At 56.5% G+C, this 27,854-nt stretch overlaps 1 protein-coding gene across 3 annotated transcripts in view; it reads left to right on the top strand.

Annotated features, from left to right (window-relative positions):
- SBNO2 (strawberry notch homolog 2) overlaps positions 1-27,268 on the top strand; it is a 46,494-nt gene extending 19,226 nt beyond the window's left edge. For all 3 annotated transcript variants that reach the window (XM_027715830.2, XM_027715831.2, XM_039387253.1), the window contains 28 exons: positions 4,867-5,025; positions 8,443-8,535; positions 9,033-9,129; positions 9,361-9,521; positions 9,928-10,061; positions 10,632-10,722; positions 11,937-12,080; positions 12,582-12,699; positions 13,113-13,218; positions 13,493-13,646; positions 14,031-14,207; positions 14,836-14,933; positions 17,011-17,093; positions 18,021-18,209; positions 18,954-19,129; positions 19,518-19,649; positions 19,878-20,013; positions 20,368-20,480; positions 20,968-21,039; positions 21,284-21,392; positions 21,667-21,741; positions 22,069-22,212; positions 22,386-22,480; positions 22,603-22,695; positions 22,908-23,039; positions 23,245-23,321; positions 23,729-23,919; positions 24,215-27,268. In XM_027715830.2, the coding sequence (XP_027571631.1) occupies positions 4,867-5,025; positions 8,443-8,535; positions 9,033-9,129; positions 9,361-9,521; positions 9,928-10,061; positions 10,632-10,722; positions 11,937-12,080; positions 12,582-12,699; positions 13,113-13,218; positions 13,493-13,646; positions 14,031-14,207; positions 14,836-14,933; positions 17,011-17,093; positions 18,021-18,209; positions 18,954-19,129; positions 19,518-19,649; positions 19,878-20,013; positions 20,368-20,480; positions 20,968-21,039; positions 21,284-21,392; positions 21,667-21,741; positions 22,069-22,212; positions 22,386-22,480; positions 22,603-22,695; positions 22,908-23,039; positions 23,245-23,321; positions 23,729-23,919; positions 24,215-24,762 (3,897 nt within the window). In that variant the 3' untranslated portion in view covers positions 24,763-27,268. The remainder of the gene's footprint in view (positions 1-4,866; positions 5,026-8,442; positions 8,536-9,032; positions 9,130-9,360; positions 9,522-9,927; positions 10,062-10,631; positions 10,723-11,936; positions 12,081-12,581; positions 12,700-13,112; positions 13,219-13,492; positions 13,647-14,030; positions 14,208-14,835; positions 14,934-17,010; positions 17,094-18,020; positions 18,210-18,953; positions 19,130-19,517; positions 19,650-19,877; positions 20,014-20,367; positions 20,481-20,967; positions 21,040-21,283; positions 21,393-21,666; positions 21,742-22,068; positions 22,213-22,385; positions 22,481-22,602; positions 22,696-22,907; positions 23,040-23,244; positions 23,322-23,728; positions 23,920-24,214) is intronic.
- The last annotated feature ends 586 nt before the right edge of the window (positions 27,269-27,854 follow it).

The raw sequence follows: 27,854 nt of genomic DNA, 5'->3' as shown, positions 1-27,854 counted from the left end.
GCTGCTGGGTGTGCTGGGCAAACTGGGAAACTGGGACTGACCCCGCGGGCAGAGCCTGGCCCCGGGGCTGCTGCTGGCACACCAGGGAAGAGCAAACAGGAGCCTCTTGCACCCAATGCAAACAGTTCTCAGGGATTTTCTGCCAGGCAAAGGGTTCTCTGGCTGATTCCCTTCCCCTCCAGCCTCGGGTGGCGTGGGAGCAGACTTTCTTAGGCTTACATCCCTTTCAGGTGTCCCTTTTTGTACCACCTTCACTTCCCCACCAGAAATTTTGCTTATTTCTGTTACCAAAAACTGTTAAAGTTAAAAGGGACAGCCTTGAAAGAGACGGCAGCATCCCTGGGAAGTAACGGTGATCTAGGGAGGAAAGGGAAGAGAATGGCCACTCCTTTGGATTTCTAATGGCACAATTTGGGGTGGGGCAGGCACTGAAGACAAAGAGAGCACATGGCTCTGGGGGGGACACCAACGTGGGAATACTCCTGAGCTTTGTCACTTTGATCACTTCGTCTGAGCCCGAGCTGGGGAGGGCGGGAGGGCAGGACCCCCAGCCCGGGGCAGGGGCTGTGCCGGGGGACGGGCTGGGCTCGGTGGCCGGGCAGGGCGCGGAGGGAGCCCGGAGCCCTGTGGCTGCGCGGAGCCCGGCGCTGTTTACTGAGCTCTGTGGTTGGATTACACCACGTACAGTAATTCTCCTCGCACTGCCAGTAATTTCACTGACTTACCAAGCAGGCATCATTTCCTGAAAGTCAGCCCTGGACTTAGAGGAAGTAAGAGCCCTCTCGTCGTGACTAAACACTCTATGCAAATCTCCGGGCGCAGGACAGCGGCTCTGCCGGGCCCTTTGCCTCCATTTTCCCTCCCGCCTGCTGAATGTTGGGTTTTAAAGCCCCCGATGAGCCCCGGCCGTGAATGGACCTTTCCTCACTTTGCCCTGAGCACCCTCCCCCTGCCGCTGCCGCCGACAGCCCCCCGAATGCTGCTCTAAAATGTCCCAAATGCACTTCTGGCTAAAGTTCCCGTCTCTCTACAAGGTAATGCCTGATTTTTCCTGGTTTTTTCCTGCTCCTCGGAATCCCCGGTGCTCTTGGCTGCGGGCAGCCGGCCCCAGCTGCTCCCCGGGCGGGTGTCCCGGGCGGTTCTGCAGCGGCAGCGGAGTTTTGGGAACGGTGTCTGTCCGCGTGGGGCACCGGGAACACATTTATTGTCCCGAAGGTGTGATTTATATTTTGCTGGAACCTGCCTTGCTGGCCGCTGTTCTGTCAGTCAGAACTCGGTCCCTGAGCGTGGAATTTGGAGGGAAGGAGCTGTGTGTTTGTGTGGGTGTGATGGCTTTGGGGTTTTATTTCCGAAGCGGATGCTGGGTGCAGGGAGCGAGGGGAGCACCGGCCGGGGCTGAACCCTCCCCATTGCCAGTTTGTCGCCCTGAATTTAGAAAACTTCTGGGGTTTGGCAGCTGAAAGGTTTTATAGTGATTGTCTGCAGCTCCTGAAACATAATGTGCTTAATCTGTGATTTCTGAGGTGCCAGATCTCTCCTTGCTGACAGCGTGGCTGTGGTTGTGGGTGTGTATTTGGGTATATACATGGTTTTTTTGGTTTTTAATAAAACCCCCTCTCGCCTGGGTGCTGTGCTGTGCAGTCATCCAGAGCTCCTCTGCAGACACTGTTTCCTCAGTGTCTGGATTGTGAGAAAATAAAACATTTCTACTGATGGCCAAAAATATTTTTAGGATGCTCATTCCTTCTGTATTTAGACTTCACCTGTTCTTTTTTTTTTATTTATATCATTATTTTTAACACTTTGTTTTGACCAAAGGAGCTGAGCTGTTCCCAGGGGCTTGGAGAAAGGTCGAGTGTTTGGGCTGGTTTACCCTGATTTTTTCCTAGTCTTTTTTGGGGAGTGAGTTGTTGGGTTTGATAATCTCAGTTTTGGGATAGTGACAGGAATACCATGTGCCACAGCAGCATCAGTTCATCCTCTGCTCCGAGACCCACCTGCAGCCCTGCCCCCAGCTCTGGGTCCTCGGCCCAGGACAGGCCTGGACCTGCTGGGGCCAGTCCAGAGGAGGCCACGGAGATGCCAAATTCCAGGAATGAGATTTCTGTAGAGAACCGTTGCGGAAAAACATCTGAAGTAAAAATCCTGCCTGGCAGGACAAATTCCATCTGTTGCAGAAATGCAACTTCTACTGCAGCAGAAGTGCTGTTACTGTAAAACCTCATGATTCCAATGAGAAATCCTTAAAATTCTGGTTAGTCAGTCTGAAACAGGGACAAAATAACTTGTTTCAAACGCCGACACCTGAGGATCCTGACCCTGAGCTCTTGGTTGAGGTGATGATCCTTCTTTCCCCCCACCCCAGGACATCAATGCAGCTGCTCCAGTTTGGGCCAGATAAAGCAGTGGAGTGATTAGTTCAGGCATGGTTTGTACTGGTTGTGGTTATTTGTGGCCTTTTGTTAAGCAATTACTCTGGGTTTGATAGAAGCAGGGCCAGTTTAGTGCCTGGTGGTGGAAGTTCTTTGGGCGGGGAACCTGGCAGGTGATTAACTTTAGTACTCTTTAGATAATGCAATTAGTTAAGACAAATGGGAGACTCTGGAAGTTGGTGACTAATGCCTTGTAATGCTGGGAGAGGATGGGATCACTGCATCACTTCCAGGACTGGTATTGTCCTCCCTCTGCCTTGGAGGCTGGTTTCCTCTCCCAGTTCAGCCCAGTGCCCTGAGCAATGGTGGGGCTGGAGCCTTCTCTGGGGGTGGAAGGGGCTGGGTTTGGGAAGGTGGGGGACACTTGCTGGGGTGTCTCAGGTGGTGTCACAGGGCTTTCCCAGATCCTGCTGCTATTCCAGCCCAGCCCTTGCCTGGCCTTGGGACCGGACATGCAGTGGCCACTCTGGGCTGCCCCACAGCCTCCTGCTGCCATAACACGATGTGCAGATGTTTCCTGCTGACCCAACCTCTGTTAGTGCCACTTGCAGGTGAACAAACCCTGCTCAGGGGTGTCTCACCATGGCTCAGTGACGGGACCAGCCGGGGATCCTGCACAGGGCACTCGCTCTGGCCAAGGCCATGTTCACCTGAGTGTTGTTCTGCTTTCTCAAGTGTGAAACGGAGCCCAGAGATCCCCTTATTCTGAGGTGATAAATCTGGGTGCCTATTCACCCTGCAGACACCTTGGTTTCTGGGTAATCCTAAAATAGCCCCAGAAATACCAAGAGCAAGAGCTGCACAGGAAGCACTGCCCGTTGGGCACATGGCAGCACCCACTGCTGGCAGGAGGTGCCACCCTGCTCTGCCAGACCCATGGACAGCCCTTGCTCCTGGAGTTCCTGGGTCCCCTGGTTGGTATTTGAGGAATCCAACCCCCCACATCACACCTGCCACTCCTATAGTGCCTCTGTGCACTGCTGCCAGTGCCTGCACACAGCAGCTTCAGGAGACATCCCTGGGAAGAGGGGAAGGGAACGTGTCCTGGAGGTTTAAACACTGAAACTGTAACTTTGGATAGCAATTAGGGGATGTCTGACCCAGCTCTTGGCCTGAAGCTCTCAGGAACAGCACGGCCAGGCTCAGCTGCTCGAGGGTTTATGTCAGGCAGGGCTAAGTGACTCTTAAAACCCTTTGGCTGCCTTTCTGCCTGGAGTGGGAATCTGGCCCTTAACTAGAAATGAGCAGCGATTCCTCCTGTACCAGCCCCTGGCTCTGCTGGCAGAGGGTTATCACGCTGCTCTGGCTGGGCTGTGCTGACAGAGCTGACCCCTGTGAGGAACCACAGACCTCACTGGTGTTGGCAGAGTCTGTGAGGCACCAAGACAGACCTACTGGTCTGTCTGCCCATCCCTCTGGGATAGAGGCTCGTCTCCAGCCAGACCTGAGTGATGGAGCTTGGTGCTGGAAGTACATTGATCTTCAATAAACAGCAGACAAAGTTCTCCTGCTTTGACAAAGTTTGAAAGTGGTGTTTGGTATGGGAGGAGGGCTGAGGTGATGGGATGGAGCCGGGGAAGGGGCAGGGATCTGTGCCACAGCCAAGGATGTAGAGCAAGAAGTGCTTATCAGCTCTTGGTTCTTACCACCTGAAATATAGAAATCAGACCAGAGGTTGATGTTAGGGAGGGGACTGAAGGCTCTTTCTGAGCCAAAGTCTGTGTGAGACAAAGCAACAGCATGACTGGGCTGGCACCAAATAAAACAATTGCAAACCCCCTCAGCCCAGGCACCAGAAAAAGAGCAAGAGCAGAACCTGGTCCCTGGAGCACAGTCCTTGTCCAGGCTGAGGCTGGCCCTTGGGAAGAGGATGGGTAGATTTGCCCAGATTTACCTAAATGCAAATCCAGGTGACAGCAGCACTCCTGGGAGCCTCGTGTGTGCAGGGAGGAGAGGGATGTTTCCCGGGGGCTCCGGGCAGAGCCGTGCTGGAAATTGCAGTGAAAGAGCCACGCTGTGATCAGGTGTGGCTGGTTCTCTGTGGGCCTCTGCACATGAATGAAATCCTGGGGTCCTTAGGGAGTCAGGCTGAGGCCTTTGCACCCCTCAGCAGCCTCTTTAATCGGGCACAAACTGCAGGGAACCGACGCCTCTCTCCCACTCCTCCGTGTGCAGGGATGTGCACAGCCCCAGTCAGCCCTGACTGTGTGCCTGCACTCCTGGCCAGGGCTTTTCCTGCTTTTTCAAGAAACAGGTTTTCCAACTGCACCACAGAGGGTGTCCCCAGGCTCAGGTTGATCTCTGAGCTTTGTGGAGCGTGAAGTGATGGGGCTGCTCATCCGACAGCAAGAAATTAGAACGTGCTGGCTGAGTGAGGAAGGAGCTCTCTGGTCTCATCCTGCCTCCTCTAACCGTGGTCGTGTCTCCATGTCAGGACTCTTCATACCTCGATGAGCTCTCCAACAACTCCCTGTTCTCGTCCCCCGCGGATTCCCTGTCGGACATCGCGGATCCCAAGGACTTCCTGCCCGCCGACAGCCTCAGCCACGTGCCAACACTGTGGGATGTGAACACGCCGCAGAACCCCATCGAGGTAGGGGCTGCTCCTCCCTCCTCCTCCCCAGAAGGCACCTCAGGCTTCATCCTGTGGGGCTTTTAAGGAATTCAGAAACCAACCCAATTCCCTCGGGGTGAGGTTGAGGTGTGATGACGCTGTTCTGCTGTTACCAAATTCACTGGAGGAGGGAAGGGGTGAAGTGGTGACACATATTTGGTCTCCTGGGAGCAGAATGGGATCTGGGCACCCTCAGAGGGATTCACACACTCTTCCAGAGTGCAGCACAGGCACTAGCTCTTTCTCCTGGCAGCTGTGGCAGGGAGGTACATCCCGAGGAGGACGTATCCCTAAAACATTCAGCAGGTCCAGTGTGACCTGGACAGGGCACTCAGGAGTGCTGAAGGGATGGGCTCCAGGAAAACCACCCTGACATGGATCATTAACTGCCCCCCCCCAGCAGCAGCACCTTTTGTTTGTTCTCCAGGGCAAATATTTCAGTAACAATGACTGAAAAACTGTCTCAACTTTAGACTCACCGTTTGTGTTTACTTTGTGAGTCCAAGTCCCTGCAAGCTTTTACATCCCGGAGTTTTCCGGGGCGTGGGATCTCCTGGCCATCCCACAGCAGCATGTGGTCCTGGGCACATTCACCAGCCCTCTGCCATCTGCTCTGCCTCAGCTGGGGGCTGACACGGTCACCAGGGGCAGCCACCTCCTCCTGGGGTTGTTGGAGCCACGTCATCCCCATCCACTGGATCCGGGTCCCGGCTCCAGTTTCCTTTGTAGGTCACTCTCTTAGGAAGAATGAGGGAAAACACTCATTGTGGATACCCCAGGAGGCAACCTGGGGTGCCTGTGCCATAGTCATTGCTGCATTTTGAGGCTCTCCTGTGCTCAGAGGCTGCATTTTGCAGCCAGTGTCTCTGGCTGTGTTGCCATGAGACAATCACACACAGTCTGCAAACCTAGGACCAGCAAAAACTTACTGGGAAAAGCTGTTCTAAATTCAGTGTGAAGAAATAAGTATTGTGCAAGTGTGAGACTGACTCTGTGGGCACAGCAGTGTCTCCAGCCTTGGCCCCATCCCTGTCCCTGTCCCTCTCCCCTGCTGTTCCTCACGTCCTGCCCTCGCCCCTTTTGTCCTGTGGAGCACTTGGACTCAGATAAGGCCAATTAGCTCCTTGGAATTCCATTTATAAACAACTTCCTTTGGAAAGGAATCTCCAGCTATTTTAAACGTTTTCTTATCTGTGTTTTCTGGAGACAGAGAGGGTTTGGGCGGGGTTGTTGCTTTTTGGGCTGTTTTTTAACTGAGTGATATTTCCTGAGGAGGTGTCAGGGAGGTGCATCCTGGACAGGAGATTTTGGTTTCATTTTTGCATGGAGGGGGCACTTTGGACCAGGACACTGGGTGAAAGGATTGTCAAACTGACTCATCATTGGCAGCTGCACGTTGGTACATGATATCAGCAGTTTGGATAATCTCTCCCTATCCCTTCCCACATCCTCGCAGTGTAATTGTCCACAGAATTGCAGGAATTTTGGCTTGCCAGCAGCCAGCAGCCAGAGCAGTCACTAAGCTTCAGTACAAATGGGCCATCAGTCACGTTACACCCGGGCAGATCCATCCTGATCCATCCTGATCCGTGTGATCCAGGACACCACTCAGCTGTGGCTGTGCAGCCAGCTCTGCCCCCGCTGGGCTGGGTTATCAGGACTGTAGTTTTTCCAGAATTTCTGTTTCAGAGATCCAGGCAGAGCAGGAACATCAGTCTCTCACAGTTCTGATGTGTGGGACATCCCAGGGGCCAAGCTGGATGCGTCCTGTGGGAGACCCACCTGTGGATCCCAGGTACAGGAACAGCCTTGTGCCTTGTCCTCTTGAAAAATAAACATTCCAAGCTCCCTGAGAGCCCCTGGACTGAGGTGCCCCGTGCTGAGTCTGGAGTGGGGTGTTATGGCTGAGGAGGAAAGGGCTGGATATAGAGCTGCCTCCGTGTGCCCGTGGGGAGAGTTGTTATCCCGAGGAGAGGAGCTGCATCCAGTGCCTTGGCTGTTTATCAGCCAGGAATGGGCAGTTAGGGAAGAGCTGCCACCCTGTGAAATATTTGCAGGAGCAGCAGACAAAACAGTTCCCTTTGTAATGGAGCTGGGAAATACCATTTAAAAATAGTGCCTGTCATATCGTGTTTTCTCTCATCCATCTCACACATTCCCAGTGTTTTTAAGGCTGGGAAGCACAGACTTGCTTCAGAAGCCTGTGGCTGGAATTTTGGAGCTGCTCATGCAGTTTTTTATAGCTTGTTGACAGCACTTCACCCTTCTCCCAGCTCAGTACCCAGAGAAGAGATTCCCTTCCCAGGGAAGTCATGGTGAGGTGGGACAAAATGGAGAATAATGCAGAGAGGAAAAAGTGGAGTAAGCCCGAGGCTGTGATTGTGCAATTATCACTGTCCCTCCTGCTTCCAGCCCCGTGTTCTCACGGATCTGTGTTCCTCTTCTCGGGATGCCCTTGGAACAGAGGGAGGAGAAAATCAAACTGGGAGGTGAGGGAGGGTGGAGAAAGGCAGGAATAGTACAGGTGGATCATCCATCTCTCACTGCAGCTCCTGATCCCACCTGCTCTGGCCCTCACAGCACATTCTCACCTGTGTGGGTGGTTTTCAAATGCTCTGAGCAAGCAAGGTTCCTGTTGCATCCTCTGCAGTTCCTGGGGTGGAATGCTGAGTGCCAAAGCTGGATCGGGATAGCAGAGCTTTGTACTTTGGGGACTGTGTGATGCAAAACCAGCCCTGTATTCACCTCCTACTGCTGGAGCTGCAAGAACACCTCCTGCCCTTCCAGTGGCTCCAGGCCTTCCTCCTGCCTGAGACCAAACTCTGAGCTGGGATTTGTAGGTGGGGATGTTTCACCTGCTCTCCAGATTTGCTGGCACTAAAAGCAGCTCTTCCGTCCAGCTTCCTTCTGGTAATTCTGACTCAGGCTTCCAGGAATGGAGGGTGGGTTTTTTCTTTCTTCTTCTTTTTATTTTTTTGATTTTATTTAAAAATAGGAGTGTTTATGCCTAAGATCTTCCCATCCTTCTCTGCTGCTGGTGGAGCATGAGGCTCTGTGAGCCTGGCAGTCTGCACAGGCTGTAAACTTGGAGTAGTGCTGCTCCTGGAGTTGCTGATTGCTTTGGATGCCACGAGCTGCTGGCCTGACCTTGCTCGCTGTCGGGAAATTCCAGGGTGAATTTGTTTGTGTGGGAGCAGACAAAGGATCTCCTTGCCTGAGCCCCCCCAGCCCAGAGTGTCTTGGGAGCTCTCTCTCCTCACTGGCAGTGGCACAGCAGGCTGGATGGGCCAGGGATCACACGTGTCCAAGGATCTTTGTTGGTGTATTTCTGGGCTCGCTGGGGTTGGAGGGCTGAGGGTTTGGAGCTCTTCCTCACCTGCACCCTTTGTGTTCCAGCTGTTCTCATCCAGCACACCATTCCCTGGCCTGAATAGCTCCCATGACCACGTTCCTGCTGTCCCCAACACCCCGCTCCTCATCAGCTACCAGGTGAGAGCGATGGGTGGCCTCTGTGGGATGGGACACCAGGCTCCTGGTGACATCCCAGTGCGGGGGGAGCAGTTCTGACCCTTTTCCCTTCAGAGGGAATGAGACAAGAAAACACAGATCCCTGCCTTTCGCAGAAGTGTGCTGTATTTTCTGGGGTGGAACCTCACTGTGTTAAGGGGACACTTTGGGCTCTCAGGACTTTGCCCTGTGCTGCTGGCACCACGCTGGTTTAAAGCTGTGCCAGGTGCCTCACTCAGGGCAGGGGAGGGCACAGCCCATCCAAAAAGTGCTGCAAACATCCTTCCCCAATTCAGTGAGGACGAGGCAGCTCTTACAGCCCCTGGGGTTGGCCCCCGCAGGTGGTTGCCCTTAGTCTGTAATGAGATGGATTGTGTCTGGAGGGTTTGGGGGATGGTTTCAGTGGCAGGTTGTGGCAGGGCACAGCACTGCACGTGTCCATAGCTCAACATTAACATTGGCTCAACGCTTCTCTCCAGTCTCAGGCTCCTGCAGAGGAGGAGGATGAGGGTGAGGAGGAAGAAACGGAAGAGTTGGGGCAAACGGAGACCTATGCAGAATACATCCCTTCAAAGTGTGAGTGTTGCCATGGGAAGTGCTGTTCACTCCACTGTGGACCAGCCTATTTCACTGCTCCCTTAATTTCCTGGGAGCAGTATCTGATGTTTGCTGTGGCACCTCCCAGGCTTGTGGTTTTCTGGGAAAACTCTACAGTGACCAGGGCTGTGGCCTGTTGAGCTCTGCAGTGCTCCTGAGGTGCCCCTGGGAGTAAAGACCTTGACTTTCCTGTGTTCTGTTGTCATTTAGCCAAGATTGGGAAGCACCACCCTGACCTGGTGGTTGAGACGAGTACCCTGTCCAGCGTTCCCCCCCCTGACATCACCTACAGCCTGTCCCTGCCGTGCTCCGTGGCTGACAAGGGCTCCCTCTCTGCACTACAGCTGGAAGCAATCATCTATGCCTGCCAGGTACTGCCTGCACCTTGCCCATCTCCTACCCCTCAAGAAAACTGCCTCTGGTAGGGACAGGTGTTCACGTGGTTTAAAATAACTGTAATTCAGGTGGTGAAACTCCTTTGGCATTTTAAGTGCCTTTCAAAGGATTATTTGAAGCCAGGGAGTTCTGTGGGATCTGTTTCCCAAAGGGGCAAGAACCCTGGACTTTTGTTGTGGAGAGCTGTACATTTTGGGGCCTTTTCCATGAACTGCCACTCGTGAGCTTGGCCCTGACCCCTGACCCTTCCTGCCGTCCTTTGTCCGAGCAGGACGTGCACGTGCATCGATGGGAGTGTGGAAGGGTTAAGCAGTGCTCACATCAAAGCTGTTAGCAAAGGCAAATCTAGTTTAATTTCCAGTTCTGTTCTTGATTTTGCAGCAACATGAAGTTTTATTGCCCAACGGGCAGCGAGCTGGGTTCCTCATCGGGGACGGTGCCGGAGTGGGAAAGGGCAGGACCGTTGCGGGCATCATCTTTGAAAATTATCTTAAAGGGAGGAAAAAAGCTCTGTGGTAAGTTGTTGGGTTTTTTTCTCTCTTTTCCCGTAAGACCTCGGAGTTAGTTTGGATCTAGAAGTAAGGAATTCCTTAGTGCTGATGTTGGCTTTAGTGTTGAGTCATGCTGTGGCCTTGGGTAAGTCGTTTCCACCTCTTACTGCCTGGTTGCTGCCTGTGCAATGGGAATATTCTGCCTGCAGCAGGGCTGGAGAGTGAGTCACTGTGAAAGAGCAGGTTTTGTGCTCCTGGGGGTGCAAGGACCAGTCTGGCCCCGCTCTCTCTGGAGTCGTGGAGGGGTGTGATGGGCTTCTTGGGTGCAGAGCCAGGAGTGGGGCTTTGCTGCAGATCACACACAGCCTGTGCCAAGGGGCAGCTGTCAGATCTCAGGTTGGGCTGTGTGGGCAGTGGAGATGTGACAGCTCTGCACGGCTCCTCCTGCTTTAGTCAGAGCTGGTAATCACTGTGAGCCTCCACTGCCTGGGGACATACCCAGCCCTGACTGCTGGGGGACATAACCAGCCCCAGCTGCCTGGGGGAGATAACCAACCCCAGGAGGAGATAACCCACCCCACTCCCACTTCACAGGTTCAGCGTCTCCAATGATCTCAAGTACGATGCTGAGAGAGACCTGAAGGACATCGAGGCCTCCCACATTCCTGTGCATGCTCTGAACAAGGTAGGAGAGGAGCTGCAGGGCTGCCCTGGAACTCAGCCCACAGGAGCAGTTGGAGGCTCTGCCTGGGCACGTGGGGCAGTGTCAGACACTGAGCTGCCTGTGTTCCCTCCTCCCAGCCCACTTCCCACTCGGGGCTCCAGCTGTTTTTATACCTTGTGGAGCTGCACGGGGAGCACAGAGCTGTTCCCTGCAGGGAGTGGGAAGTGTCTCCAGGCAAGTGCAAGTACAGCAGGATGGGAACCTTCTTCACCATTCCTGAGGAATCCCGTGGAGGGAATAGCTCTGTGAGATGTGCTCTGCTCTTCTGGGCTGGCCTTTGCCAGTGCTGGTTCATGGAACCACTTCTCAGAGCATGCAGGGAGCACAGAGGTGCCCGGGCTGGTCCCTGGCACACCCATGGAGCATGTGGGCATTTCCCCCAGATGAGCAGATTAGAGGATTTTCAGGCTTTCTTCAGTTACTCAGTGATGAGGCTGAAGTGTTTCTCAAAAGCACCATCAGCAGTTGTGGGATGATTGTTCACAGGGCTCTTTGTGGCCTGCTTGAGTCTCTGTCCAGTGTTTTCCAGTTCACTGAAACCCTCTCCTCTGGTTTTAATGGTATTGAACAACCAGCTTTTACAAAGTCCATAGAAACCACAGGTGTTTGGCACCTCTGAATGCCCTCCACTGAGAGACTGAAAGGGATTTTGTTTTCAGCCCCAAAAGACTTTAAATGGAACTTTTTTCAGCTTGGGGCCAGGGGTTTATCCCCAACCTTGGATTTCTTTACAGGTGAGACCCATGGCAGTGGGACAGGCAACAATCTCACCTGGTCAAAGAGAAAAGGATTTTCTAGAAGGAATTGAAACAGGCAGGAGGGTTCAAAGCAGTGAAACACTCTAAACTGTTGCTTAAAAAAACGAAGCACTTTTTTTGCCAGAAAATCGAGGTCCTCGCGGGTTCCCCACAGTTCACTGCAGGCGTCCAGATGTGCTGACACATTGGCTGGGGCACTTCTCCAGACATTTACAGTCCCTGTCATCACCCTGTCTCAGTGCCAACAGAAATGCCGAAGGCATCAGCTACTGACAGCTTTTTGTCTGTTCTGAGCTCAGACTGGGGGTTGTTCTGGGATCAGGAGTGTGTGTCCGGCGTGGCCGTGGGCAGGCAGGGCTGTGACGTGCTGGGGGCAGCGATGATGAGTGTGTGTGCTCTGGTTCTTCCTTCCTGCAGATTAAATATGGTGACACAGCTACCTCAGAAGGAGTCCTCTTTGCCACCTACTCGGCGCTGATCGGCGAAAGCCAGGCCGGGGGACAGCACAGGACGCGCCTAAAACAGATCTTGGACTGGTGCAGGGAAAACTTTGATGGAGTTGTATCCTTAAAAAAAACCCAGACAGTCAAAAACTGGAGAGAGAGGGACTGCCACTTGTGATTGTGCTTCACTAGGGAACAAAGAGCTCGGGGCCATCTGAAGTCACAGGGAGCTGCTGTGGGAGCAGCCCCGTGCCTGCGGGAGGTATTTTAGTGCTGTGAGTACCTGAATCCCCCACACTCGGATCTCCTCCTCCTCCCAGGATGCAGTTAAGGGGAGGAGGGGAAGAAGCAGCTGGGATTAACCTTTTCACATTCCTCTCCCTCAGCATTACAAGACAAAACACACCTTGGAGGTGAAAGGAAAGGGAGGGGGAGATGACTTGGGGTCTGAGGAGCAGAGGACTGGGCAAAGGCAGCAGATTCCACGTGTGGGGAAGGAGTGGGTCCGTACTGGGACTGGGTGTTGGGTTGGATGAAGGCAGCTTGGCTGTATTTTCTGTCTGCTCCCATCCTCGGGATGAAAATAGATTCTTTCTCCTTAACTGACATTCCCCTGCAGATCGTGTTTGATGAATGCCACAAAGCCAAAAATGCCAGCTCTACCAAAATGGGCAAAGCAGTGCTGGACCTGCAGAACAAGCTGCCTCAAGCAAGGGTTGTCTATGCCAGTGCCACAGGTGAGCTGCTCTGCTCAGGGGGTGGGTGTGAAGAGTGGCAGGTCTCCTCTGACCTGGAGGCCACTCTGAGGTGTGAGTGTGTGTGCTGAGAGCACGAGGCTATGCGAGGAGAGGTCAGTGGTGCTGCAAGGCTGGAGAGGAGCTCAGAGTGCCAAGATCTGCCCCAAGCCCCATCACTGATGTTACTTGTAGATTTTTGTCAGGTCAGACTAATTTCTCTCCAGTTTAACTTGTTCCTGGCCAGCTGTTCCAGCTGTGTGGTGACATTGCCCACTCAGTGTAGGGAGGACAACATTTGGAAAGGTGTCCTAAGGCACAATGGCAAATGACAACCTCTTCAGAGTTCTCTTCACTTGAGTCACAACTGCTCCCAGGTGCTGTGGGTTTGCTGACAGTGAATTCTGTCCAAACAGGTGCCTCGGAGCCAAAAAACATGATTTACATGAGCCGCCTGGGGATCTGGGGGGAGGGAACCCCGTTCCGAGCCTTCGATGAGTTCCTGCACGCGATTGAGAAGAGGTGAGTCCTGTCCCCCCGGGCAGGGGGAGCTGTGGGAAGGGGGTGCATGAGCCAGAGGAGGGGCTGGGGCTGCAGAGGCAGCAGCTGGGGGTCAGTGCTGAGGGTCACTGCTGGGGTCACTGCTGGGGTCACTGCTGGGTCACTGCTGGGGTCACTGCTGGGGTCACTGCTGGGTCACTGCTGAGGGTCACTGCTGGGGGTCACTGCTGGGGGTCACTGCTGAGGGTCACTGCTGGGGTCACTGCTGGGTCCCACAATTGCCACCCTCTCCCAGGGGAGTCGGGGCGATGGAGATCGTGGCGATGGACATGAAGGTCAGTGGGATGTACATTGCCCGGCAGCTCAGCTTCACTGGAGTGACCTTCAGGATCGAGGAGATCCCGCTGGACGAGCAGTACAAGGCTGTCTATGACAAGGCAGCCAAGCTGGTGAGCTGGGCCCCTTGTAGTGGGAGGCTGAGGTTCACTCATGCTTTGGGCATGGCCACTGGTATGTGGGAGGGTTTGAGGACCCTAAATGAGGCCATGACCTCAAACATTGGAAAGAAAAGGGGTACACAATGGTCAGCTGATGTAAAAAAACCACCACCTTATACTTTTTTGCTTCTGTTTGAAAGTTCCATATTTGCAAACCAGAGCTTTGTCATGCTGATGCAGAGAATGACCAGAGCGTTCGTTCAGCCCAACACAGCGACATAAACGCTGATCCTAAAGCAGATTATCAGCCCCCAGACTGCTCTGATCACCTCCTGCGTGGCAGGAATGGCAGTGGAGATGAGGGTATTAACTCGTGCCTCTCGCTGTCGCCCGCAGTGGGCAGAGGCCCTGATGGTGTTCCAGCAGGCAGCCGACTGCATGGGGCTGGAGTCGCGGAAGTCGCTGTGGGGTCAGTTCTGGTCGGCTCACCAGCGCTTCTTCAAGTACCTGTGCATCGCTGCCAAGGTGCGGCGGCTCGTGGAGCTGGCCCGGGAGGAGCTGGCCAGGGACAAGGTACTGGGGCAGCCCCGCCAGCCCCACCCCACGTGGGATGGTCGTGCCCGGGTTTCGCAGAACGTTCCCAGTGAATGATGCTGGGGAGTTAACGTGGCCTCCTCTCCCGAGGCATTACCCTCTGCTGGTGTGGGGGGGATGTGGGCAGGCTGGTCTGGGATGGGATTTTGGGTCATATTCAAGCTGAAAGTGTCCAAGGCCGGGTTGGATGGGGCTTGGAGCAACCTGGGCTAGTGCAAAGTGTCCCTGCCCATGGCAGGGGCTGGGACTGGATGAGCTTTAAGGTCCTTTCCAGCCCAAACCACCCTGGGATTCTAGAAGAGGTACCAGACCCTTCACCTTGAGCACAGTCCTTTCATCCACCTGGGTGCACCTTGGAAATTTTAGGCAGAAGATCCCTAGCACAGGTCTGTGCTCAGAGTCACTCTCTTTGGGGTCAGCCCAGGGGGCTGTTGGATGCTGAAAGATTTGAGAGATGGTTCTTCATCAGGAGCCCTGCCATGGGCCCAGCATGGATTTATTTGGGACAGGGTTCAAGGGGAGTACCTGGGTCTGGGAAATACCTCTTGAGCCTGGAGCTGTGCCCCTGCCCTGACACCTCCCTGTGCCATCCCTCGTGTCCCCGCAGTGCATCGTCATCGGCCTGCAGTCCACGGGGGAGGCTCGCACCAGGGAGGTCCTGGACGAGAATGATGGGCATCTCAACCGTTTTGTCTCTGCTGCAGAGTGAGTTAAAAATCCCTGTTTTCCTTTGGGGGTGCGTGGGAGGCCAGAGGAGTGGGAGGAAAGCTCCTGCACGGAGCACTGGCTGTTCTTGAAATGCAGTTTGACGTCACCTCCCCCTGTACCGTGGAGAGGACACTCAGAGGGGTCCATGGGGCACTGTGTCTTCAGTGGGACTGTATGAGCTACATCCTGGATTTTGAAGTCCGCTGTGGTCCAGACTCGCAGGAACAGCCTGATCCCACTCTCTACACACGTAAAAGAACTGGCAGGTGTAGGAGAGCCAGGAATGGAGCTCAGATTAGTTTGCGTGTGTCTGGTTCTGGAAAATGAGGGTGTTGACACGAAAGGAATGAGCAAGAGAATCTTCTGTAATGGCAAAGGCTGTGATGATGCTGTGAGGTGGCATCACTGGAGCAGGGCAAGGGACGAGTGGTCCGAGGAGCAGTGTTGGCTTTGAGCTCGTGTATGGGACAGGCCCAGTGTCCTGGTTGTGTGGCCATCCCGGCTGACAGGAGAGCTGGCTGTGCCAGCAGTGAGCCAGCAGCAGGACTCGTGCTGCCCGCTCAGCAGAGTGAGGCTCCTCCTCCCCTCCTGCCTGCAGCTTCCAAAACACCAGCCCATCCCTGAACGTGACTGAACCTGCACAACGGGTGACAAGAGCCTGGGACATGGGGTTGGGGTGTGTTTCCTCTGTAGTGCAGGGCTGTTTTCTTCTGAAGTGACTTTTGATGCGTGTCTGGGTTAGGCCGAGCTTTCCTCCCTTGGTGCTGGGGTTTGGGTTGGTCTGTGTGACTCTGCTGTCTCCAGCCCAAACCACAGTTTGGTGACAGTGCACAGGGCAGGTCTGGCAGCTGCTTGGGTGATTTGGTCTCTTGATCTCTTGGATTGGTTTCCATGTCATGGAACTCAGGTGTAGAGGACAGTGTGGTCCCTGGAGCCAGGGGGTCCCACACTGTGTGACTGTCCCTGGCCCCAAAGGCAGGAACTCTGTGTTCCTCAGCCCTGGCCGGATCACTGAGTGTCTCCTGGCATCTGCTCAGCCTCCAAATGTGTGTCCTGGTGTTCCAGCACTTCGGGGGATTTCTGGAGGGGAGTGTGCTGGGAAGGAGCAGTTGGTTAAAGATGCCGAGAAATGGGGTTAAAAATAAACATTGTTCTGTGAGTGGATTCCAGCCCAGGGCTCTGTCTGCAGGGAGACAGGGAGGGCGAGTGCCAGGAAATGAGCAGAATTGCACGGCAGGGAGGCTCCAGAGCGAGTGTTCTTTTGGGCAGGGTCAGCCCAGCACACGGGACAAGGGGCCATTCTTGGTGCCACAGAACTGCAGTCACAGAGCTCTGTCCCTCGGGGGAGCAGCGTGGTCCCTGTCCCCTTCAGCCCCTCACACTAAGGGTCCTAGAGCTCCCTCCCCAGTTCCCAAGGCTCCCTTTTCTCACCCAGGGGAGTTGTCATGTTCATCCTCTCACCTGTCACTTGCAACATTTGGGGTTTCGGAGTTTTTTTGGGTTTTTCTCAAGCAGAGCTTGTTCAGCACCTCCTTCTCATTGCCCTGAGGGTTCATCCACACAGTCAGCATTTAAACATTTGCTCTCTGATTTGTAGAACAGCCCACAGAAACCTTTGGTTTTCATTTTTTCTGATTTTTTTTCCATTCACCTGAAACCACTACGGATCCACGTTCAGCCACTTGGTTTTGTGGGAAGCAGGCCCACAGCCAGGGAATCAGAGGACTTGGTGGAGCACATTTGTTGGATGGCCTGGTGGTGGTCTGTGCTCTCAGGGCATGGAGAGAGGCTGGACACTGGGACTTACTGGATTTTTGATGTAGCAGCTTCCCAGTGTAGTGTTTCCCATTTAAAACTCCCTCTTGGTTGATATATAAAGGTGCTGCAGCCTTGACACACTCTCAGGCTCCAGGAGCTGTCCCGTATCCGGGGCTGGCTGAGCCCGTGGTGGCAGCCATGGGGCAGGATTGACCTCTCTTCCCTGGAATGTGGGGCTCTCTCAAATACACACGTGGTACTTGGTAACCAGCACATGTTCCTGGTAGCTGGAATAAATTTTGCATCTTACTTTCAGAGGCGTCTTTCTATCACTAATTCAGAAGCACTTTCCTTCAACCAAAAGAAAGAGAGAAAAAGGAACTGGCATTAAAAGAAAACGTAAGAGCTCCCTCACTCCCAGCCCAGCCCCTGCCTCCTGCCCTGCTGCTCCCCCCCAGCCACTCACTTGTTCTCTGCCTCTTGCCCTTCTCCCCACTCTGTGCTTTTTGCTGCTCTCCTTGGTTTCTGTTTGCCCTCCCACACATCTGTCGCTCCTTCGTCTGGTGGACAGCAGGTCTGGGTCATCCACCCTTTTCCTGCCTCTGCCCCACTGCCCTGTCCCAGTGCAGGGCCTGCCCTCTGCCCCTGCCCCGTGGCTGTGCCCCCTCCCCTCAGCCTGGGCTGGGGGCAGATGGCACAAGGCCTGGCTGGTGTCCAAACCCTCCTGCAGCCAGAGGGTTCCTCCATGACGCCCTACGTAGGGCACTGCATGTGTCCAGGGGAAAACAATCACTTCCCTGCAGGTTATTGGCTGTGGCTGCAGGTAAGAAGAGTTTTGGGATTTCTCCTCTAGTGGGATGTGAGAAAGGGGGAAGAGGGGGCAGCAGCACTGGCAGGTTGTGGAGCTGGTCTGTGAACCCTCTCACGTAGCAGTGGCACGTCTTGCTGTGCTTGGAGGCAAACAATGTCCCAAAACACTGGCACCTTCCCACGTCCTGCCCACTCCTCTGGAAGCAGTCCCCTGGGATTACTTCTCTGAGGAGCTGGCACTGCTCAGTGTCCATCCTGACATGTGCAGCCAACTTTCAGCCCTGCTCAGGAATGCCTTGTTCTTCCTTTCTCTCTCTTCCTTTCTCTTTCCCGCTCTCCCTCCCTCCCTCCCTAACTGCCCCCCACCCCTGAGGCTCTGTTTTTGGAGGTCAGCCTGTCATTTGGGGCAGTCTCAGCTATTTTGGGATTCCTCCTCCTCTCTCTGAGCTGGCCCTTGCTGCCCTGTGCTGGAGCCTCCCTGGGGCCGGGGCCGTGACCCGCTCGCTCTCCGTGCAGGGCGGCCGCGGGGCCGGTGGCCCAAGGCTCTGCGGGGCCTGTGTGACCCAGGGGTCATCAAGATCAGCGACGACAGCAGCACCGAGTCCGACGACTCGCCCAGCGACATCAACTCCTCCCCGGAGTCCCTGGTGGAGACAGACGACGTCATCTTCGTGGAGCAAACGTACACCGGCTGTGCCGCCGAGGGTGAGCGGGGACGGACTGGGGCACCGGGACTGGGGCACTGGGACGGGGGCACTGGGACTGGGGCACTGGGACGGGGGCACCGGGACTGGGGCACTGGGACTGGGGCACTGGGCTGGGGGCACTGGGATGGTGACACCGGCCTGGGGCCACCGGGGGGACTTGGGCACGGCAATGGGACGGGGGCAGGGCACTGGGATGGGGGCACTGGGACTGGGGCACTGGGACTGGGGCACCGGGACTGGGGCACTGGGATGGGGGCACTGGGACTGGGGCACTGGGACAGAGGGCACTGGGACTGGGGCACTGGGACTGGGGCACTGGGACAGAGGGCACTGGGACTGGGGCACTGGGACGGGGGCACTGGGACTGGGGCACTGGGACAGAGGGCACTGGGACTGGGGCACTGGGACTGGGGCACTGGGTCCTGCAGGGAATGGCAGCCCCTCCGGGCCTGGGACAGCCTTGGACCTTGGCTGGTTTTTGTCCTGATGGTCACACTCGGGTTTGGGAGGTGGATCCACATTTACCTGCTGTGATCAGTGAGCAGGAGGGATTTCCCCTTTGTCCTTCCTCCACCAAAATGGGGAAGCCCAGAGGGAATTCACTCTGTGCTCAGCAGCATTTACTGCAGGTCATGGTGTCTTTGCCCATTGAGAGTGCCCCCAGAAACCCTCTGAGACAACTTCTCCCCCCTCTCTGATTTGCAGTTACCAGGTAACTCAGCTTTTGTTGTTTACATTGCAGGTAGTTTTCACATGCTGCCTTCCCAGAAAGAGCTGCATGGCCTGAGGGAGCTGGAGATCGTGGAAAAGATGAAGCAGGACCTCCTGGCAAAAGTGCAAGCACTGGGCAAAGAGCTACCTCTCAACACCTTGGATGAACTGATTGATTACTTTGGGGGCCCAGAGAATGTGGCTGAGGTACTCCCCATCATCAGGAGTGTATTTTGGTGGCAGGGTGACAGGGAAAGGGGCCAACGTAGAACCATGGAATGGTTTGAGTTGTAAAGGACCTTAAAGCTCGTCATGTTCCTTGGGCAGGGACACCTTCTGCTAGATCAGGTTACTCCCAGCCCTGTCCAACCTCGACTTGAACACTTCCAGGGATGGGGCAGCCACAGCTTCTCTGGGCAACCTGGGCTGGGGCCTCACCGCCCTCACAGGGAAAAATTTCTTCTGTAAAAAAAATAATGTTCCTGCTGGCAGAGGGTTCCCTCTCCCTGGCACTGCGGAAAAGCTGTTGAGGGCTGCCTGGATGGCCGGGCTGGGCCGTGTGGGTGTCCCCTCTCACAGCCCCTCTCCCGTGCAGATGACGGGCCGGAAGGGCCGCGTCGTCCGCAGGCCCGACGGCTCCGTGGTGTTCGAGTCCCGCGCGGAGCAGGGGCTCTCCATAGACCACGTCAACCTGAAGGAGAAGGAGCGCTTCATGAACGGGGACAAGGTGAGTCGGGGTCGGGCCGAGGGGAGCAGGGGAGGGAGGGTCCTGTGCATCCCTGTGCCCCGCCAGCCTCAGGCCAGCAGCTTTCTGTTGGTGTGGCCTGCTGGAAGCTGGCGAGGATTCCCAGATCCCTCTGTGCGCCGGGGTTGCTGTTGTGCTCGGGCCTGTTCCCTGAAGCAGTTTTACACGTGTCCAGGAACCTCACCCTGTTCTCACTTGTCTCTCCTGTAGCTCGTAGCGATAATCTCGGAGGCCTCCAGCTCAGGGATCTCCCTCCAAGCAGACAGACGGGTGAAGAACCAGAAGCGCCGGGTCCACATGACCCTGGAGCTGCCCTGGAGCGCGGACCGGGCCATCCAGCAGTTCGGTGAGGGCTGGGTGTCCCTGGGCACTGCCCCCTGCCCCTGAGTGTCAGCCAGGCCCTGGAGCCCAGGCACCCTGGGAGGGATGGGTGGTGGCTGCCTGAGCTGGGCTCTGCCACAGCCAGGCAGGTGCGTTTAGGAGCTGTCTCTGTGGGAAAAGGACAGAGCCACAGTCACAGCCACACACCCTCTTGCTGCTGAGACTTGGCAGAGCCGGGCTTATAGTCCTGAGCTCTGGGGCAGAGGAGGGACTCTGCAGGGTGAGCAGGATGGGTGTTATTTGGCTTTTCTGGTTACGTTCCTGCTCCAGACAGGCCGTCCCAAGCTCCCCTTCCAGCCCTGTTCTCGTGTCCCCGTAGGCCGAACGCACCGGTCGAACCAGGTCTCTGCTCCAGAGTACGTGTTCCTGATCTCAGAGCTGGCAGGGGAGAGGAGGTTTGCATCCATCGTGGCCAAACGCCTGGAGAGCCTGGTGAGTGCCCACAGCAGGGATCAGCTGTCGGCTCCAGTTCCCTCTGAGGACATTCCATGCTGGCATGGCCAGTGTAACTGGGGGACTGTGTCACCCCTGGCTGAAGGCACTGCAGTTGTGGAATGCAGAAGGCTTTTAGCATCCTGGGAGTTGGGAAAGGAAGTGAGGAAGAATACGTAATCAAGGCGTTGGGAGGAATTTCAGGGAAGCAGAACCCAATTCCAGATGCTGGAATTCCCCCACTATTACCAGAGCATACATTTTATTCCCAAAAAGCTAATGAAATAATTAATAGAATAATGAGTTTGTTTCATTTTCTTCACTTCCGATAAATCCCCCAATCCTTTGGTAAAGTCTCAGTATCCCTGAGGAACACTGCCTCCCCATGGCACATTTCCACCCTGGCCTCTTCCTTTGGCCTTTGGCCATCCTTCCCTGGTGTTTTGCAACAGCTCAAAGTCGTGTTTTCTTCCATCTGCCTTCCCAGGGTGCCTTAACTCACGGGGACCGACGGGCCACCGAGTCCCGGGACCTCAGCAAGTACAACTTCGAGAACAAGGTGACAGGGCTGCCCTGGGGCAGCATGGCCCAGGGGGCTGGAGGAGCTGGGAGAGCCCTTGGTGGGATCTGGAGCCGGGAAGGTCACTGGTGGCACCTGCAGGCAGGGCCCAGTCTAGCACCCAGCTCCCCCCAGCTCCCCCCAGCTCCCTGCTGCTCCAGCTCCCACGGGCACGGGAGCCAGGCTTGGGTGGAGGACTCTGGTGTCAGTTCCTCCCACGTGTGACTCTCGTCTCCTCCCACAGTATGGGGCCAAAGCCCTGGACAGGGTCCTGTCCACGATCCTCAGCCACATGGAGAACAGAGTTCCTGTGCCCAAGAGCTACGAGAGACGGGAGGCCGACTTTTTCCGTGGTAAGAACACCACCAGCCCGGGGTTTCTCCTGGCCACGGTAGTCTCAGGTTTGGGACGCTGGAAGAGCTGAGGAGAAGGTCAGAGAGAGGAAACAGAGGGAGGAAAATGCCACTGGCTGAGCAGCTCACTGTGAGTGGGGCGATGTCGCCCTGCCAGGCACAGGGAGAGGCTGAGCTGCCAAACAACGGGCACTGCTGGAGGGGAAGCAGCACCACAGGACTGCTGAGGGGAGGCTTAACCCCAAAGCACACCAAGTGTCTTCTGCCATTTCAGAAATGAAGCAAGGGCTCATCTCTGTGGGGATCTGCTGCAGTCAGATGAAGTATGGCACTGTCTCGGTGGAGAAGGGTACGTGTCGAGCTGTTCCTGCCCAAAGCAGGGGGCAGATGGAAGGGGCAGGGGTGTCATGGCCCACCCAGCCTTGTGGGGTTTGCTGGGCAGCTGGGCAGGATGTTTGTCTTGAAGGGAAGGTCCTGTGGGAGCAGCCTGTGCTGCAGATCCCATGGCCCCACACATCCCATGGCCCTGAAGCTGCTCCCAGCCCCCAGGAAAAGCCCTTGGGCTGTGCTGCTGTTGGAAGGGACATTGTGGGGCTGGTTGAGGGGCTCTTTTGGGGGGGCTGGTGGATTCTGTGCCCAGCTGCACCATGTTCCCTGACCCGCTGTGCTCTTGCAGACTGCTCCATCACCAAATTCCTGAACCGCATCCTGGGCCTGGAGGTGGACAAGCAGAACATGCTCTTCCAGTATTTTTCTGACACCTTTGACTATCTGATTGAGAAGGACAAGAAGGAGGGCAAATACGACATGGGCATCCTTGGTATGGAGAGGGGGTGGCCACAGCTCTGCCTCCTGCACCCCAGGGTTCCCTGTTCCTCCTGTGCTGACTGAGGGTGGTTCCCCACTGCAGCCTCCCCACCCAGCACAGATCCTGAGACCCAAGGAGGTGGTTTGGGTGGGTTTTCCTTAGAGCAGCCTTTTCTCCTTCCACAGATTTAGCGCCAGGAGTGGATGAGATCTATGAGGAGAGCAAGGAGGTCTTCCTGACCCCGGGGCACCCGCAGGACGGGCAGGTCGTGTTCTACAAGGTGGGCACCTGTCTCTGCCTGGCTCTAGGCTGCAGCAGCACCAAGGTTGTGCTGAGGGTGGGATTTGTGATGCACTTGTCCTGTCCCTGGAGTTACAAATCCCTCTGTGTGTCCCTGTTCAGATCAGTGTTGACAGAGGCTTAAAGTGGGAAGAAGCTTATGAGAAGTCGCTCAAACTGACAGGAGCCAACGAAGGGTTCTACCTCTCCTACAAGGTATGTCCCTGGGCTCTGCCAGGGTGGCACCTCAGCTCAGGGGTGGCTCCAGTGGGAGATCTGCCATGGCTCTACGGGCTCCATGTCTGACCTCTTCCCGAGGGCTGGAAGATACCTCCAAGAACCTCCATCCTGGAAGGAAGGGGTTACTTTAGAGAAACCTGGGCTTGGGGAGAGAGGCTGTGACTGTAACCATCAGCTGTACCCCACAGATGCGAGGCAGCAAATACACCTGTCTGCTGGCAGAGCAGAGCCGTGGGAAGAACTTCATCCTCTACAAGCCAAATATTGGGAAGCAAAGCCAGCCCGAGAGCCTGGACAGTCTGCAGAAGAAGTACCGGCGGGTAGGTGGGAGCTGCCGCCTCTGCTGGGGGGGCTGTGGGCTGTGGGAGGTTGGAAGGACATTCCCTCTAACCCATCACAGCTCCTCAGGGTGCTGTTGTGGTTGGGCAGGGATGGTGGGAGCACTGGCATGTCCTGACTCCCAGCCCCGGATTTCGCTGGGTGTTGGGCAGTGGAAGATCCCTAATGCTGAGTGTTGTGCTGCAGGTGATGCCCGAGGAAGCCAAGGAGCACTGGGAGAGCAGCTACCACTTCTCCTTGAAGAACTGTAACCACGCCCTGTGGTAAGGCAGCTGCAGCCCCAGCCTGCCACAGAATCCCAGCGTGGTTTGGCTTGGAAGGCACCTTAAATAAAGCCCATTCAGTTCTATGGCAGGGACACCTTCCACTACCCCAGGTTGCTCCAAGCCCTCTCCAACCTGGCCTTGAGCACTGCCAGGGATGGGGCAGCCACAGCTTCTCTGGGAAACCTGGGCCAGGGCCTCCCCACCCTCACAGGGAGGAGTTTCTTCCCAATATCCCATCTTTTAAATCTCCCCTCTTTCAGCTTAAAGTCGTCGAGCCACGTCCTCCCTCCCCAGGCAGGGCCTGTGCTGGGGGGTCTCTGGCTGTGGCACTGGGGGAGGCCGAGGGGGAGAAGCCGCTGTGCTCCTGTGCTAATCCTGGTGGTTTTCTCCCCTGGTAACTGAAGGAACAAGAGCTGCAAGCTGATCCAGGAGGGGAAGGAGTGCTTCCAGGGCATGCGCCTGCGGCACTACTACATGCTGTGCGGGGCCCTGCTGCGCGTGTGGAGCAGGATCGCCGGCATCATGGCCGACATCACCGCCAGCAGCTACCTGCAGATCGTCCGCCTCAAAACCAAGGAGAAGAAGAAGCAAGTTGGTGGGTGAAGTGCTGGGGAGGGGAGGGGGAGCGGGATGAAGGGGCCCAGCTGCCCAGCACCAAGATTCCCTTCCTAAAAAGGGACGTGTTCCGGCCTGGAAGCGCCCGCTGCTGAGGTGACCCCGCGGGAAGGAGGGGAGCTGGGGTTACCCCGATGTGTCCAGGCAGAGGGTGTGAGCCAGGCCTGGCCCCTCAGTGCCCATGTGAACACCCCCGGTGCTGCTGCCCTTCCCTCTGTCCCCAGAGCGCCCCATCCCTTCCCTGCTGTGGGGACTGATGTCTGCTCCTCCCCCAGGGATAAAGATCCCGGAGAGCTGCGTCCACAGGGTGCGGGAGGAGCTGAAGCAGATGGACCAGGACGTGAAGCGGAAGCACAGCCGGCTGCTCCAGGCCCGGGAGCAGGGCCCACCCTTCTCCCTGCCCCTGCACCTCCTGCCAGGGCCCAGGCTACCGCTGTCCTTGCCCTCCCTGTGCCAGGACGAGATCCTGGACTTGACCTGCAGCCCTCCCAGCAGCAGCATTCCCGACGTGGTGATGAACTCGGAGCCCGGAGCACTGTGCTTCCCCTCGGAGCCCCCCCTGCAGCCCCACCAGCAGCACCAGTTGCCCTTTTGCTTTGGCCTGGAGGGTGGTGTGGCCCCCGGCCCCTCACGGCACGAGCCCCCAGCGCCGCCCCCCCCGCCGCCCCTGCAGCAGCCACAGGAGGATTTTCTCCAGCAAGACGGGAGTATCAATTTTAGAGAGATCCTGGAGGACATGCTGAGGACGTTCCCCCAGGAGAACCTGCTCCCCCAGGAGCGCCAGAGCGTGATCCAGTTCAGCGGGCCGCACCTGGAGTTCTGAGTGCCAGCCGGGAATGCCAGCGGAGCTCGGCCAATGTGGATCTGCGTCCTCTGGGGCACAGGTGAGAGCTGAGGAGCCCTGAATGTCCTGCCCGTTTGGACTGACCCCTTTGTGGTTTGGAGGGAGGAAACAGGTTTGGGTGGAATGTGCCTGGGGGAAACCGAGCGGGTCCCGCTGGGCCGGGGGGCTCTGCTGTGTCCAGTCCTGCTCACAGGTCAGTGCCTGTGTGGGACTGAGGGGAGACCCCCCTCCTCTGCCCACCCCCACAGACTACTGAGTGTCCGAGCCAGGCCAGGCCTTGCCCAGCCCTCCAGCCCAGCTCTGTGGGGCCACAGCCGGGCTCCGGAGCTGCCTGGTGACTGGTGCTGGTCCATTAGGGAAGGGTGGGAGCCCAGGCCCCCAGTTTGGGCTGCCCCAGCCTGTGCTGGAGGGCTGGGATGAAGGGCAAGGGAATGCTGTCCCAGCAGAGTCAGGAGCTGCTGAGCTCAGCTGTCCTCGGGTAGGGCTGAGCCGGTGTACTGAGAGACCCAAATCTGCCTGCACTGCCTTCCCCTTCCTGGGAAGGAACCTTGGGCTGCTGAGCTCCGTGGGAGAGGCTGGAGCTGGATGCACCCCCACGGTGACAGAGCTCGAGTCTGTCAGAGCTCAGCCAGGCCAGGACCAGCGGGATTCCCCGGAGCAGAAGGGCCACGTGTCCCCTGTCCTGCACTTTAACCTCGCCGGGTCGCCGTGACCAGCCATGCTTTGGCCAGTTTCCTGCTGTCACATGTTGTCCCTTCACCTGGCTGTCCTGCTGGTCCTGCACTGTCCTTGGCTGGGCCATGGACCCCGGCCCGAGGGTCTGGGACTGGGCAGCCCAGCCCTGGCCACTGCTGACCTTGGGAACAGCCACTCCCAGGCCCTGAAAGGGAAGAGCTCCCTGGTGAGTGCTGAGTGTGCAGCCTGGGAGTCACTGCTCAGGGTGTGCAGTGTCAGGGTCACTGCTCAGGGATGTGCACTGTGAGAGTCACTGCCCAGGGTGTGCAGGGTCACTGTTCAAGGTGTGCAGGGTCACTGCTCAGGGTGTGCAGGGTCAGTGTCACTGCTCAGGATGTGCAGTGTCTGTGTCACTGCCTGGGATGCACAGTTTGGCTGCTCCTGCTGCAACCTCGCTCTCAGATACCAAAGAGCAAAGGCTGTTTTGCAAGCACTGCCCCACCCCCTGTCCCACAGCTGGACCAGCTGCCTCCTCCTGGGACAGAGATGGCCCTTGGCCACCTCCAGCACCTCCCCTGAGCTGCTCCTCTGCCAGCTTCCCTTTGATGGGTTTCCTTTCTCTGCTGTCACTCATCGAGGTGTTTCCTAAAAGTGGCACTGGGATGTTTCCAGGGAAGGACCTGGGACCTTCCCTGGGGTCCAGCCAGGAAGGCCTGGGCTGGGGTCCCCCGTGCCTGAGAGGTCAGCGTTGCAAGTGCCTGGCAGTGTCCCCTCCTCTGGGCAGTGCTGGGACCTGCCGTGTCCCCCCAGGGCTCTGTGAGGTGTTGGGAGTTGCTCTGGGTCTGTGTCTGGAGTGTTGTGCTGTGCCCGAGGCAGGAGCTGCCTTCCCTGACACCCCGAGGTCACGGACCTGCCCCGGTGCCACACGTGTGGCTCAGTTTGGGGTTACTCTGGTCCCTGTCCTTCCCCCCTCCCCAGCTGGCACCTGCCTCCCACCACCCGTTGGGCTGGAGTCAGTCCCTGCTGTCAGGGGCACATCTCACTGCACCCAAGGAAACCTCCTTTACCTCAAAGTGATCACCAAAGATGGGGGGAGCCCCCCATGCCCTGCTGCTGCCCCGGGGGGCTCCTGCTCTCCCCCAGCTCTGCTCCTGTCGCCCGCAGCAGCGTCCCCGGGGCCGGGCAGAGCCAGGCTGCCCCTCCCCAGACCCTCCCCTATTTAAAGCACGTCCCAGCCCTCCCCATGGCAGAGAGGCCCCGGCTGCACCTCCTGCATCTGGCTCGGGGCTGAATTCTCAGCAAGGAGGGAAAAAGACGCCAGGAAAACGCAGCTCAGAGAGGCTGAAACTCAGGAATAACGAGGGGGAACTCCCCGCTGGGCACCCTCCGCCATCACCGGAGCCTTACCTGGTGGCTTTGACCTTAACCTTAAAATATATGCAATCCTCCCTCCCTGGTCTCTGGGAAGACAGAGAGCACCTTCAAGGAATCCCTTCCCTGCCCCAATCCTGTGTTTTGTCAGGGTTAATAATATGTAACATTATCTTTTAACTAAATTATTCTGCCGTTGTCCTACTGATTGTATTTTTAATGAGTCCCTGTTTTCTTCCCTGATACCTTTTTGTTGGCACTTTTTAATCTGCTTGTTGTTTGCCTTTGGTTTCTATGTGTATTTATAATTGATGGAGTTGTACATATGTAAAGAGATTTTTTTAGAATATGTGCCTTGGACTAATCATTCCTGAATTTTCTACTTGCCTCAGAAGGATAATTTTTCATTCTGCTCAGTAAAAATGGAACCGAAGCCACATGTGAGATTTCTGTAAGTCCCAGCTCTGTCTGTCTGTCTGTCTGTCCAACCTGCCCCAAGATCCCAGTGGGACTTGGATCAGGAATCCCTGGGTCAGGGTCCTGCTGGCAGCTGGACTTTGTATCTCCGGTGTCATCTCGGTGGCACTGAGGGCTGTTGTCCCAAGCCTCCCCCTCTCCCTGGGAGAAGCCACTGGCCTTGCAGAGGAGGATCCTTGGTGGCTCCAGCCGGGGTACTGGCCTTGGATGAGGTGGCTCCTGCCCGGCTTTGCTGGGCAAACACAGATAAAGGAGCCTCTGTCTGTCGTGTTCCTCCCCCGGGAGCTGCAGCGGTGCCGGGATGTCTCGCCCGGGCACTGCCGGCCCAGTTATCCCTCGGGAGGTGGGATGGGGTGAACCCCAGGGAGTGATCTGGGCCAAGGCTGGGGGGCAGCTCCCAAAAACAGCCCCCCTGCCCCCAAGTAGGGTCCTCCAGCGTCCCTGAGGTGCCAGACTGCAGGCACGGGAAAGCAGACTTGGGGGACCCCAGTGAAGACCCCGGGGCTCTTCCCACTCCCTCCCATCCCCGCTGAGGATGGGGCTCCCTG

The sequence above is a fragment of the Pipra filicauda genome, unplaced genomic scaffold (assembly GCF_003945595.2).
Source record: "Pipra filicauda isolate LSUMZ 115617 unplaced genomic scaffold, ASM394559v2 scaffold548_size709544_pilon, whole genome shotgun sequence".
Classification (NCBI taxonomy): Eukaryota; Metazoa; Chordata; class Aves; order Passeriformes; family Pipridae; genus Pipra; species Pipra filicauda.
Note: the sequence above shows the minus strand (reverse complement) of the source record. Positions and strands in the feature narration are given on the sequence as shown.